This window comes from Lissotriton vulgaris, chromosome 3_1 (genome assembly GCF_964263255.1).
Source record: "Lissotriton vulgaris chromosome 3_1, aLisVul1.2, whole genome shotgun sequence".
Taxonomy (NCBI): Eukaryota; Metazoa; Chordata; class Amphibia; order Caudata; family Salamandridae; genus Lissotriton; species Lissotriton vulgaris.
Window position 1 is genome coordinate 1,840,269,162 of NC_141689.1, and position 14,718 is coordinate 1,840,283,879.

General features: G+C 46.6%; 1 protein-coding gene across 5 annotated transcripts in view; it reads right to left on the reverse strand.

Moving 5' to 3' along the window:
• The window catches only part of SH3D19 (SH3 domain containing 19), a 571,044-nt gene that overhangs the window by 240,144 nt on the left and 316,182 nt on the right, over positions 1-14,718 (reverse strand). For all 5 annotated transcript variants that reach the window (XM_086962289.1, XM_086962292.1, XM_086962290.1 and 2 more), the window contains exon 5: positions 8,323-8,458. In XM_086962289.1, the coding sequence (XP_086818415.1) occupies positions 8,323-8,458 (136 nt within the window). The remainder of the gene's footprint in view (positions 1-8,322; positions 8,459-14,718) is intronic.

Genomic DNA, 14,718 nt, shown 5'->3' on the forward strand with positions numbered 1-14,718 from the left:
AAAGCCAGACCGAAATCACACCTCTTACAGCACTGACGTCATCCAATAAACCAATGGATGGATGCATAACGTTAAACACCCAAAAAATGCTTGCTCAGAAAACCAACCATATGACTTGCTTTTTTAATGTATTTTGTTCTCACTGGTTGTTTTTAAAACAGACACACAAAGGTGCTTCAAAGTGCAGTTGGACAGTGTTCCTAAATACCGTCCCAATTATTACAAGTGAATATAATATATAATTCACTTTGTAATACGGTGGACAAGATATTATCACATTTGTGATGGAGTAACCTGACCACCAAACCAAACCAACCATGTGACTGGCTTTTTATGTACTTTGTTCTCACTGGTTACCTTTAAAACAGACACACAAAGGTGCTTCCAAGTGCAGTTGCAAAGCGTTCCTAAATACAGCCTCCTTTACTACAAGTGGATTTAATAATATTCCCTTTGTAATGCGGTGGAAAATACATCATCATATTTGTGATGGAGTAACTTGACCACCAAACTCTAAATTAGGCATTAAGCTGCCGGCCTTGGGAGCTGGGTACTAATCATGGTATTTTACAAGCAGTTGGGAATTCAGGGCAAATCCCAAAGCACACAGGAAAGCTGAAGAGGGCTAGAATCACCACTTAGAAGAGAAAGCTATTTGAGGAGTTAGCTAGTTGCCTGAGTTTCAAAGATAAAAAGTTCCAATTGTTGACCCTAAATACAAAACATATATTTTGCCCAATCTAGATCATTTTTAGGGGAGGTAGCGGGGGGGGGGGCAACAGATGGGAATGTTATGCTGATCAAAGATTAACTCTGCTTCATCTCTTGCTACATTAGACAATGAAGTGGGTACAAACTATTTTTAAATGTCAGACAAGCTGTTTTTTAAACAAACAACTTTTATGTACAAGTACAGACTTTAAATAAAGCAGATATTTGAGGAGTCAGGGAGATGTTCCAATCAGTAAAGACACCCCAGACTCCTAATGACGTAGGTGCAGGACAAGAACACTCAGGCAATACCCCCTGGGAAGGAGAGTCTGCGAAAGGACCCCACCAGCCAATACAGAACAGAGGGCCCAACAGGGGACCAGATAGAACCTCGCCCCTGCCAGGCAATGGGAACCCCCCACAAGCAGAACCCCACCAACCCCAAGGGGATGTAGGAGGGAAAGAAGGCTGAAGAGACACGTACACTCGCAGCAGAGGAACCAAGGGCAAGGTCGGAGAGGCCGAAGCACCCCACTCCCCCACAAGGCAACATAGCTTCCATCCAATGCCAAGACAGGAAGAGCAGGAGAAGAAGCCTAGAGGGCCCAAGGAAACAAGGAAAAAGAAGGCAAACCCACTCCAGATGGAGAGGAACCTGCCAGCTAGAACAGCAACGGCAGGCAAAAGCCGCCAGAAGCAAGACGAACAGCTCGAGGCCCCAGGAAGGCTCGGTAGGCAGCGCCTGGCAAGGGAGAACACAGGACCATCCCAGACTTCAGGATAGGGGCAGGGGGAGGGGGAGATGCCCGGGCACACCACTACGAGTGGCCACGCACACAACCTCAGGAAGCAAAAGCAACCTACCCAAACGCCATGGAGAACAGGCACCCGAAGGAGACCAGAACCCCCTAGCAGAGCGCAAGCCATATGACAGCTACCACTACCCCATATAGGGTACGTTAAGTCCCAAGATATGGGAACCCTCTTTAGAAGAACTTCTGCAGCAGAGGAAAAAATAAAAGAGTCCAGGGGAAAAAAACACCCCTGCGGAAGGCTTGACAAGCAGCCCAAGCAAAGCAGAAGGCCTAATCTCAGGACCAAGTCTGCGCAACAACTCCTGCAGAACACACACCCATAATCAACAAAAGGCCCATCCAGCACCCAACAATGCCAAAGTCCCAAGGAAGGACGCAAACGGCCAGAAAACCCACTCCACAGCATTAGAACAATCGGCCAAAGAAGGCCAAAAATCAACCCAACTCAGGAGTCACTGTGGAAGGAACGGAGGAGGAGGAGGATAAGGCAGAGAAGGACGGAGCCCTGCCAAGAGCCTTTGGATGTCGGAGTCGGCAGGGGCATGGAACAACAGGCTGCCATCAAACGGAAGGCCGATGAGTCGCTCCCGAATATTCTCAGGGAATACTCCGTCCCGAAGCCAAGCATGGCGACTGAGGAAGCCATTGTCCGGCCAGCACCTCTGAAATGTCCAAAACCGAGCGGAGAATAAACGCCGCAAGCTCCCGGCCATCCAACGCATGATGCTGTAAGTCCACCTGACTAGACTCCTGGGACGCTGCGGATCCCAGAGACTCAGCTGAGTCCCACAAACAGGAGGAGACCCTAACCAGCAAACACAAGGTGTTAAGGGCTCGCAGGGCAGCGCTGGTCGAAGCAAACATGTTGCGCCACCAAGAGTCCAGCCAGCGAGCCTCTCCGGACCGGGGAGTCATCAGTGGCGGCAGGGAGGGAAAAGCAGTCCGCAAAAGGGGGCTGGCAGCTGAGGGGTGAAGGGAAAGACGACGGGCCACGCGGCGCTGGGAGGTGCCGGTGCAGAAGATGCTGAGGCACCAGGTCCCCTGAGGCAGGACGCCTCCAAGCCCCCGTCAAGGAAGAAAGGAGAGAATCTTCAAAGGGAAGTAAGATTTCCCTCCCATAAGAGCCCTGGTGGAGGACCTCCGATAGATGGTCCGTCAAAGGAACAAAAATGTGAGATGTTCGCCCCAGGGAATTCAGCCAGTCCATGCAGCAATGGTCCTGGAGAGGCAAGAGGTCATCGACATGCTGGCAAGGGATCCAGAGAAACGGGATGCTAGCGAGCACTGACTCAGTCACTGATTCTGTCATCAGGGCCCTGGATTGGTAGTGGGTCCTGATCACTGATGTGGTGGTTGGGGGAGCCGGAAACCTTTGGGCATGTTACTGGAAGTACAGCGTTTACCCTCCGACCCTGGAGTTAACCGGGGTGACGTTGTGGCAACTGACAAGTTCTGTTGGACTATTCATCTGTTTGCTTGTTTATGTTTTATTGTTTATTTTGGGTTTCAAGGGTATTAGTACTCACCCTCTTGAGGACTGCTTTCCTTGGGTTGGGGTCTCTTTGTGATCTTCACCCAGAGTTTGATCTTGATCCCTGCACTCAACCTCTAAGAGGTTCCAACACCAGCACCAACACTCATCCCAGCCACAGCTGAGTTGAAGGTCATCAGATTAAATTTTCGAGGCTTAAATAACCTTACTAAGCAGAAGGCTGTTAGAACTTCTTGGACCACAACCAGGGAGAAACCTGACTTATGCAGGAGCTTCACCTCCTGTCCTGTTATTGGCATTGATTGAAGTTATGGACAAAACAGCCGATTTAAGAGGCAGAACTGTTAGTGTTCTGTGTGCATGTAGGTGGGTTCTTCTTCATCGTCTCAGTTTACACACCTAACGAAAATCAGGAGCAATTTTGGAAAAACGCGCTGCGGGGCACAATACGGTCACTTGACAGGCCATCCTGATGGTGGGGGTTGGGACTTGAACTTAGTAATGGATAATGCTCTTGATCACCCGGAGCAATACCATAGTCAAGCAGGGCCCATCTCTAGGGAAGAGAGGGATGGGGACTGGAGGGAGGGGGGAGTGGAGTGGTTGTGGGAGGTGGGGCTCACAAACCTATGGAGGGTCACCCATCCTCAAACCAGAAATTATACATATTACTCCTGCTGTACACATTATGGTTAAAACCACAAACACTAAACCTAGGGCCCTATGGGGTTAGCCCCTCCCGAACTTTACCCTACAAGTTGATCATCGGCGTTTGACCTCCGGGGTATGGAGGCATTGCGATTCTTTATTACATTGCCCAGACATAGTTGACAAAGTGCAGCATGCTATTTTAGACTTTGAGGTTCAACGACACAAGCTAGACTGTCTCTACTCTTTGGGAGATGCTTAAAGCAGTAGTGCAGGAGGAGTTTATCGCCATCGCTGCTGCTAAAAGTAAGTAGTGAATGGACAGGAGGGAGGACATTGGAGTCTCTAGTCTGTGTTAGAGGCCATTCATAAAAGAACCGGTCCACCAAGAGTTTGGTGGCAGCTTAAGGCTGCCTGAGCTGAGGTTTGTGGAATAGATACAAATAGATCAGAATATGCCCTTCTCTGTCTGCGACACACATTCTATGTCGGAGGCAACAAAAGCGGCAGAGTCCTGGCTCATAAGCCCTCAGCCAAGAGTCAGGCTGAACAGGTTAGCAAACTCTTGAATATGGCCGGGGAGACAGTCACGGGAGACAGACCAATAGAGAATGCCTTTTGGGGATTTTATAAGGTTCTTTACGAGGCTCAAGACTTAAGCGCGATTGACATGCTGGCATATCTTCAGGGGGCCCAAACACCATGGCTCACCCCACAATAGGCAAATTCCTTTGAGAAAACTATAAGAACAGAAAAGGTCGTCTCTGCAAAAGCACGTTTGAAGTTGCTAAAATCCCTGGCCACTGCCGGCTCCACTGCCCTTTTTTACAGTACTTTTTGCCAAGATCTTGCTGCACTACTTGCTAGGCTCTTTGACTTATTTGTTGACTCGGGCACCTCACCCACTTCCATGCTGGAGTCCTCAAGATCAGTGATCCCAAAGCCTGGCAAGGATTTGAGTTGCTGTAGCTCGCACCGCTCTCTTTGACTTATTAATGTTGATGTTAAACGAATTTCAGGCATTCTAGTAGTGTGACTTAACCCCTACATTATAGGGCCGATAGACTCTTACCAGTCGGGCTTTATCACTCACAGACAGTATGGGGATAATACTAAATGGATTCTACAGCTCATTGACAAAGCCAAAAAGGTCATGTTGTGAGATCATACTCGCGTCTATTGTTGCTGAGAAGGCGTTCAATGGGTGCACTCACCATACCTAGACGCATCCATGAGCCACTTTTGCTTCGGGAATAAGTTCTGTTCCTGGGTCTTAAGCAGAAATGGCAACCTCAAAGCTGCTGTGGAACGCTCTCGTCCACCTTCCTTATTTTCAGGAACCCAAGGCAGGGGTGTCTGCTATCTCCTCTGTTGTTCGCACTGTACATGGAGCCCATGGCCCAATGAGTCCATGATGATAAGCGGATCACAGGTATGTGATTCGGGGGATAAGACCATGTTATCAGTTTGTATGTGGACGACGTGATGTAGCGTGACGACAGGCTACACTCTCTGCCCCCTTTTCAGACTAAGCTTCAGATATTCGGAAAAGCGTCGGGCTTCCGTGTCAACCTCTTGAAGTCACAGGGCCCTAAACCGTTTGCTATGGCGCAAACTCAGTCTTGTGGGGCCCTGGCACTCCCTACCGTGGACCGACTTCCCAATATCTTATCAGGGGATATGGATCGCCCTGACTATCGCGGACACCATTGCTATATATTACTGCTACATGCTAGCCCAGATCAGGGCGGACTTGGCCCAGTGGTGGCACTACTCCCTCTCCTGGGATGGGAAAATAGCTGCTCTGAAAATGACTCACTTTTCCTAATAGAAGCCTTCCCTATGACACCACCAGCGGAAGTTCTTAAATCTCTTCAAGCACTGTTCAACTTTTTCCTCAGGGTGGGGGGCGACGCCCGCATATCCAGCAAAACCAAACATACTGCCTGGCTAACAAGGGGGGAATAGGTGTTCCCAACCGTACCCATTATTACCAGGCGGTGCAACTATGCTTCTTGGTAGAGTGTAACCATCCGGAATGCGAGAAGCATTGGTGCTTCATGGACCGAGCACAATAGCAGGCGATCACCTGTGCAAGGGTCCCTGGCTGCCAAGCAGCTTTACTCCTTGCCAGTCACCTGGGCCATATGGGCAGTTTTGGACTCTGTGGCCACTCGGAGGGGGTGGATACCCTTCCCTCTCATGCCTATAGTAGGGAACCCAAAGTTCTCTTTAGGTCTCCAGGCAGTAGCGTTTGATGCGTGAAAGAGCTCAGGCTGAAAGTTGGTGGGCCATCTCTTCGATGTTAAGGGACTTCTCTTTGAGTGCCTAAGCAAGGACTATGGCCTTCCGGAACAAGAATGCCATTGCTATTTTCAGGTCCAACATATCTAGGGCATGAAGAAACGGACCATGGATATGATATCCCATTTTGCTGAGTTCCAGGACACATGCAGGCTGTTCATACCGCTCCCCTCCTTGGAATTTAATGAGCTGGACAGTCCTAGATACTTACGACTTTCGTGGTCGACAGGCATGGAAAGTGGTACTTTCATGACAGAAAGCGTACATTAGGACTAGAAGGAGGGGTTGGAGAGGAGAGGCTTGTCAGGTATACACTATCCCAAGGTGAGCACGGAGGGGAGAGAAGGGGGAGTCGGTTGGGGTTCTGTTGGTTCCACTGCATCTACAGAGTTGCTGAGCACAGCTGGTCCTCCTGGTAAGGTCTCTAATGATAGTGGTTGTTTGCATAGTTGTTTCCTCCCGAAATAATAAAACAGACTTAAACCGTTAGAGTCGCATGAAAAATATCCCAATTGCGCATCTGCAATAAAGCCTCCTTTCCAGAATCAAACATGTACGGCCTCCTAGCAAATGATGCTGCACTGGAGAGGCCATCATCCCGTCTCATACAAGAACTACCAATGACCTGTTAAACTGTTTCCTATTCGACACCCTGGCAAACCTCAAAAAATCTTTTCTGCACATCACTCCCTTCCTCATCACAAATCAAAGAAAATCGAGCCACCTCAATTAAAACAAATTTATTTGCTTTGTCATAATAACCAACATTGAATGCAAATCTGAAGGCATGATCTGCATAGCCTTCCTTTAAAAATATGAACTACTTGGCAGACAAACACCACATCTTTGATGCGCTCTGGATGATCACATTCCTCAGAAGGCCAGAGATCCAGAATACATAAAAAAGAACAAATTTGCACATCACAATATTCCTCTCTATGCCGCTCTTAGGAAAAAAAAAAAGAAAAAAAAAGCTCTTAGGAATGTGACACAAATTCAAAACTGGTTAAAAATCCTTAACCAGCTTCAAGTACTCTGATAAGCACTGAGGACTTTGAGTGAAGATAATTGTGTGAATAAGTGTAGAAATTTCTATGCAATGGTTTGCCCCATCAAGCTATTAATGTTTAATTATTTTTCTCCCTTATGCTCAATTGAACACCTCCCGTGGGGATCACCAATCTTGAGGGGGAGAATATTGCCTGAAATTTAAATAAGCAGGGTGTCCTAAATTACAAGGTCAATCACCATCTTCTTTTCACTTTGTGGATATGTGCTTCAATGCACTGAGTGGGGGGAAACCTTATTTCAAAATGGCTTTCCCTGCTGAGACCAAGTATAGGTTGATAAGTCCACATGGTGCTCTTTTTTCTACATTTTCTCCATGTGGTAGGATTAAAAGGGAGCCAAATCTCTACTCCAGGAGTGCAGCATCCTGTGATTTCTCTTTAACTTTCCCTAGTGGTGCAAGCCAGTTCTCGTCAGTACTCCAGATCAAGGGTAACCTTCATGAGCTATTTTTGCCAGTGGAGAAGAGTGCATGGTGTTTATGGTGTCAGTCCCTCTGGAAGCTTCAGAAATGCGTAGCAAGACCACTGTGCTGTCAAACAAGTAAAATCATGTATAGCAGGATTAGGTTATCATTCAGCGGAAACTAAAAGGTCAAATTTAATTTGCGCCTCCTCTTTGAAGCAGCCAAAACATGTTATGCCACAACTCTCATGTTTCTTTTCCGCAATGTTGTATTTTACAAAGGTGCTACAGCAACCAGCATTTTCTATTAACACCACATACATATCTTGTTCAATGAGACCACTTAACAAGGTGCAAGAATTAAAATAAAATGTAAACCACTTTAACCCTGCACTCCTAAAATGCCTCTTGTTAAGGTTACCAATGTTCACAGACTCACAGTGTGTTCTAGGTAAGATATTAAAATGGTCAGATGTCAGAAGAAGTTGGGTTATGTGATAATGCCAATAACCAGACCCAGTTTAAAGGCATTACAGATGATGCAGGACTTAAAGTAACAGATGAAGAGTTGTGTGAGAGTGGTCAACGCCATAGGTACCCAAGACAGGTGTATTGTTTCTAGCATGTAAGTATTGACAGAGAAGACTAGTACTTTTGAATTAAACTGTTTTTCCTTTTCCATAATAACGTAATGATGGTTAATTCTACCACCATTTTAGCGAATCAATGTATGATAGCTACTGCTCCAGTCAATTAAAATAATGCAGTCTCTCTCTTTGGATACAAAGTCGGACAGATCATATTGATGAACCTCCTCTTGTCCAATAGATTACATGGTTTCTTTCTGTTACACAGGAGCTTTCTCATCTATTTACTCACCTCCACTGGCCCAGGTTCATTTCTCCACTGTGAGGCAGGAGGAGGGTACGCTAGGCTTCCCGAAGCCCCATGGCTGCCACTGGGAAACCACGCGGGTCCAAGGGGTTCGGCTGCGACAATGGTAATCTCTGGGCGCCTGCAGGACAAGGACACAGTTCAGTCAATGCTCTAAACAAGGAAGGTGGTCACCAAAAACCTTCATATGAAAGGTTTGAACAATTACTATACCTCAAATAAGCAATGGTTCATGTAGTAAAATATTAACAGGTCTCCCACAAACAAGATGATCAAATGCTATGTATGCAGTGGAATTTTCATAGTGCTACTCTATTTGGGGCATAATGGAGAACGGAGAATGGAGCGGGTCTTGCGCTGCAACGCTTAGCCACATCTTGGTCGCCATTCTCGAGGGCGAGACGCGCCACGAGACACGCCCACCTCTGTTGGCCACGCCCCCTCGCCTTGGTATAAATAGTGCGCGCAGCTGTAAGGCGCGACACTGACATCAACGAGAGACTCCTGAGGCGGAAAGCCGGGAGTGAGATAGCTCTTTTAAAAACTTTGTTGTGATACTTTGCCTTTTTAAAATCACTTACTTGCACTTATTCTACCTCTGAACAGCGGGTCTTACGCTGCAACGCTTAGCCACATCTTGGTCGCCATTCTCGAGGGCGAGACACGCCACGAGACACGCCCACCTCTGTTGGCCACGCCCCCTCGCCTTGGTATAAATAGTGCGCGCAGCTGTAAGGCGCGACACTGACATCAACGAGAGACTCCTGAGGCGGAAAGCCGGGAGTGAGATAGCTCTTTTAAAAACTTTGTTGTGATACTTTGCCTTTTTAAAATCACTTACTTGCACTTATTCTACCTCTGAACAGCGGGTCTTACGCTGCAACGCTTAGCCACATCTTGGTCGCCATTCTCGAGGGCGAGACACGCCACGAGACACGCCCACCTCTGTTGGCCACGCCCCCTCGCCTTGGTATAAATAGTGCGCGCAGCTGTAAGGCGCGACACTGACATCAACGAGAGACTCCTGAGGCGGAAAGCCGGGAGTGAGATAGCTCTTTTAAAAACTTTGTTGTGATACTTTGCCTTTTTAAAATCACTTACTTGCACTTATTCTACCTCTGAACAGTGGGTCTTACGCTGCAACGCTTAGCCACATCTTGGTCGCCATTCTCGAGGGCGAGACGCGCCACGAGACACGCCCACCTCTGTTGGCCACGCCCCTTGTGACGCCCCATCCCTCCTACATAAGGAATATGCTACTTACCAGTATGCATCTGTTCTTGGCATAGAGGGCTGCAGAGTGGTACATTATGAATAGATCGCCATCTGGTGTTGGGCTCGGATGATTGCACTTTGTTTTTCTCTTGGAGAGTCTTTTGTCTCTTGGTGACTCCTCCCTTGGTTGGTAGTGCGCATGGGCATCGGCTCCATCCTTAGATTGTTTTGCCATAGTAGGGTTAGATGGAGTAGTATAGTAGAATACAGATAAGAGTGCCCATGTAAGTGTATCTAAATAAGATAATGTTGGAACAGACACAGGTTTCCGGGGAGGCTGGGAGGGCATGTACCACTCTGCAGCCCTCTATGCCAAGAACAGATGCATACTGGTAAGTAGCATATTCCGTTCGAGGCATATGGGCTGCAGATGGTACATTATGAATAGACTATATAGCAGTTCTCTCCCTAGCGGTGGTCGCCCGTGTCTGTTGCAACTGTCTGAAACAATGTTTTTAATAATGCTTGTCCCACTCTAGCTTGTTGTGTTATGTGCACATCTACACAATAGTGTTTTGTGAAGGTGTGCGGTGTAACCCAGGTAGCCGCTTTGCATAGGTCATCTAGTGGAATGTTTCCCAGAAATGCCATAGATGCTCCTAGTTTACGTGTAGAGTGAGCTCTAGGAGGAACAGTTAATGTTCTCTTTGCCTTTAAGTAGCATATTTGAATGCATTTTACAATCCATCTGGCAATGCCCGCTTTGGAGATGGGATTGCCTTTATGTGTGGGAGAAAACGCAACAAATAGCTGTTTTGTCTTTCTGAAAGTTTGTGTTCTTTCTATGTAGTACAATATGGCCCTTCTAACATCCAGTGTATGTAGGGCTCTTTCAGCTACTGTTTGTGGTTTTGGAAAGAAAACCGGTAATTCCACTGACTGATTGATGTGGAATGCTGAAATAACCTTCGGTAAGACTTTTGGGTTTGTTCTAAGAACCACTTTATTTTGGTGTAGCTGCATAAATGGTTCTTGAATCGTAAAAGCCTGCAGTTCACTTACTCTTCTAAGTGACGTGATAGCTATGAGGAAGGCTACCTTCCACGTGAGGAATTGTATTTCACACCTATGCATAGGTTCAAATGGTGGCCCCATTAGTCTGGTAAGCACTATGTTGAGATTCCAGACTGGGGAAGGTGGTCTTCTTGGTGGAATGACTCTTTTGAGTCCTTCCATGAAAGCTTTAATTGCTGGTACTTTGAACAATGACAGATGTCTGTTTTGTAGGTATGCTGCTATGGCTGCTAGATGAACTCTGATAGAGGTATATGCTAGGTTACATTGCTGTAAGTGTAACAAATAGCAAATGATTTGTTTAGTAGATGCGTCCAGAGGGTTGATGTGCTTACTGTTACAGTGTATAGCAAACCTCTTCCATTTTGCTGCATAGCATGCTCTGGTGGTAGGACGTCTTGCTTGTTTAATGATTTCCATGCATTCTGGTGGTAAATCTAAATACCCAAACTCTATGACTTCAGGAGCCAGATCGCTAGGTTCAGTTGTTTGGGATCTGGGTGCATTATTTCTCCATGGTTCTGTGTAAGATGCATGGGTAATAACCTTAGCTTTTGATGTGGTACTTGTGAGAGTTGTAGCAGCGTGGTGAACCACGGCTGTCTTGCCCATGTGGGTGCCACTAGTATCATTGTCATTGAATGTTGCTGCAGTTTCCGAACCAGTAATGGAATTAGTGGTAGAGGAGGGAACGTGTACGCAAATCTGTTGGACCAATTTATCCACAGTGCATTGCCCTGGGACCTTTGGTGTGGGTACCTGGATGCGAATTCTTTGCATTTTGCGTTCTGATGATTGGCAAACAGATCTATCTCTGGTTGCCCCCATTTTTGGAAGAATGGCTGTAGTATTTGGTCGTGCAGCTCCCATTCGTGCACTTGTTCTGACTGTCTGCTTAGGATGTCTGCTATTTGGTTTTGAACTCCTGGTAGGTGTTCCGCTAACAGGTAGATCTTTTGAGGAATGGCCCATCTCCATATGTCCTGTGCTAGTCTGGACAGTTGGAGAGAGTGTGTCCCCCCCTGTTTTTGAATATAATACATTGCAGTCATGTTGTCTGTTCTGATCAGGACTGCTTTGCCTGTTATTTGCATTTGGAAGGCTTTTAGTGCTAGAAATATTGCTAATAGCTCTAGGTAGTTGATGTGCAGTTTCTTTTGCTGCACACTCCACTTCCCCTGTACTGTGTATCTGTCCATATGCGCTCCCCATCCGGAGAGCGATGCGTCCGCTGTTATTATTACTTGTGGAATTGGCTCTAGGAACGACCGTCCCTTGGAAATGTTTTCTGTGTTCCACCACTTCAGAGAGCGATACGTCCGGTCGTCTACCAACACCAGATCTGTAATCTGCCCTTGAGCCTGATTCCACTGTGTCGCTAGACACTCTTGTAGTGGGCGCATTTGTAGTCTGGCATGTGGTATTAGCAGTATGCAGGAGGACATCATGCCTAATAGTTGCATAAACACTCGTGCTGGTAGTGAGTGTTGTGGTTGAAATCTTTGTATTAACCCGACCATTGTCTGTACTCTGATTGGGTTGGGGTATGCTATTGCCTTTTCTGTGTCTACTGTAGCCCCCAGGTATTGCTGAATCTGGTTTGGTTGCAGGTGTGATTTTTTGTAGTTCACCGTGAACCCTAGGTGGTGCAGCAATTGAATTGTCTTCTGTGTGTTGTGAAGACATTCTTCCTTTGACTTGGCCTTTATTAGCCAATCGTCCAAGTATGGGAAGACATGTATTTGTTGTCTTCTTAGGTGTGCTGCCACCACAGCTAGGCATTTTGTGAAAACTCTCGGTGCTGTTGTGACACCGAATGGAAGGACTTTGAACTGATAGTGTTGTCCTTCTAACACAAACCTTAGGTATTTTCTGTGGGCTTTGTGAATTGGGATATGAAAGTAAGCGTCTTTTAGATCCAGTGTAGAAAGAAAGTCCCCTTTCTTCAGTAAAGGGAGTACTTGTTGGAGCGTGACCATGTGGAAGTGCTCCGAATTTATGTAAGCATTGAGAGGTCTGAGGTCTAATATTGGTCTTAGGGACCCGTCCTTTTTGGGGATCAGGAAGTAGAGAGAGTATACTCCTGTGCCCTGTTGATCTTTTGGGACCTTCTCTATTGCATGCTTTTGTAGAAGTGCTAGCACTTCTTCTCTTAACAATGTCAGATGATCCTGACTCATTGGACGCTGTTTGGAGGGGATGTTTGGCGGGGTATCTGTGAGTTCTAGGCAATAACCATGTTGGATAATTTGTCTCACCCACTTGTCTGACGTGATGTTTTCCCAGACAGGTAGGAACTGTGATAGACGTCCCCCGACCGGTGTTATGTGGTCTGGGGGGAGTTCTATGAAGTCACTGTTTTGGTGTTGAGGCGTTGCGGTTATTATTATTTCCGCGGCCTCTTCCTTTATTGTTGTTACCTCTGTAACTGCCTCTTGAATTACCTCTGGGTGATGTAGGTGTGAAAGATGTGGATTGCGGATTTGTTCCTGTATTCTTTGAGCCCCCTCTATAGGTGGATCTACGAAAGGAACCTCTGTGTGTTGGCTGTTGCAATGCTCCCATTGACTTAGCCGTTTCCGTATCTTTCTTCATTTTCTCTAATGTCTCGTCTGTGCTTGAACCAAACAATGTCTTCTGATCAAATGGTTTGTTCAGTAGGGCTGTTTGTACCTCTTGTTTGAATCCTGAGATTCTAAGCCATGCGTGCCTTCTTAGCATGACACTAGTGTTAATAGACCTTGCTGCAGTGTCTGCTGCGTCTAATGCACACTTAATGGAAGTATTTGTTATTATTTTACCTTCCTGTATTAATTGGTCTGCCTTCTTCTGATGTTCCTTTGGGAGATGTGTAAGAAGTTTTTCTAGCTCATCGTAATGTGCCCTGTCATAACGTGCGAGTAGTGCTTGTGTATTGGCTATACGCCAGCTATTCGCTGCCTGTGATGCTACTCTTTTACCTGATGCATCTATTAACTTTGACTCTTTATCTGGTGGAGGAGCCTCTCCTGTAGATAACGAGTTTGCTCTCTTACGAGCGTTTGAGACCACCAGCAAGTCTAGCGGTACATGCCCTCTAATAAATATTGGGTCCTTTGGAGCCGCTTTGTATTTTTTATCAATTCTTGGGTTTAACACCCTGGCTCTCACTGGGTTTTCGAATATCTCATCTGTGTGAGTAAGAAGACCCTTCAACATAGGGAGAGTACCTGATGTTCTCTGTGCATTAGGTAGAGTCTCTAACAAGAAATCCTCTATTTGAGGTTCTGTATGTATATCTACCTTATGGTATTTCGCTGCCCTATTAATGAGCTGCACAAAACCTGTGTTATCATCAGGTGGTGAAGGCTTTGAGGGATATAGCTCTGGGTCGTTGTCTTCATCTGACCCTACATCATAATTTTCCCATGGATCCTCCTCATCTGGGATAGTTTCGTCATCCCCTTGAGGTTCTCCCTCCCCCAGATCACTGTCTACATCCGACTGAGGTGTAGCTGGTTTTGGTGTGGAAGGTGTAGGAATATTTGGCCTATTGTGAGGAATAGGAGAAGAGGGTGTTAGTCTAGGACGAGGAGAAGCAGGAGGAGTTATATTCGTCCCCATTGTTCTCTTTTTTGAAGGAAGAGGTTTATCTTCTGACTGTTCACTCTTTCTCTTCTTCGTGACCACTTTCCCAGTTTGTGGATCAATAAACAAGATCTTTTGTTTGGGATCTGTCTGTTGCTCCTGAATCGGTACCGAGGGTCCTGGTTCCGAGAGGTGCTTTTGTTTTCGATCGTCAGATCTTGTTGTTTTCGAAACCGAATGTTTGCTCGATTCCGATTTTCTTGGTATCGAGTGTCTCTTGGGCGATAAGTCATATTTATGTTTCGACATGGAATGTTTCGATCCCGAGCTGTCCTTTGTATGTAGCCTCGGTGCCGAAGTCGATGTCGCCCTTTTCTCGGATCCGACATGGTGGGAGTCCGAGTGTTTCGGTTTCAGTTTCGGTTTCGTTGCCGGGCCCGAAGGCGGGGCGTCGGAAACTTTTTTCAGCGGTTTGACCGGGCCCGAGGGCGGGGTCGTTACCGCACGGGGTCGGTTTTTCGGTAA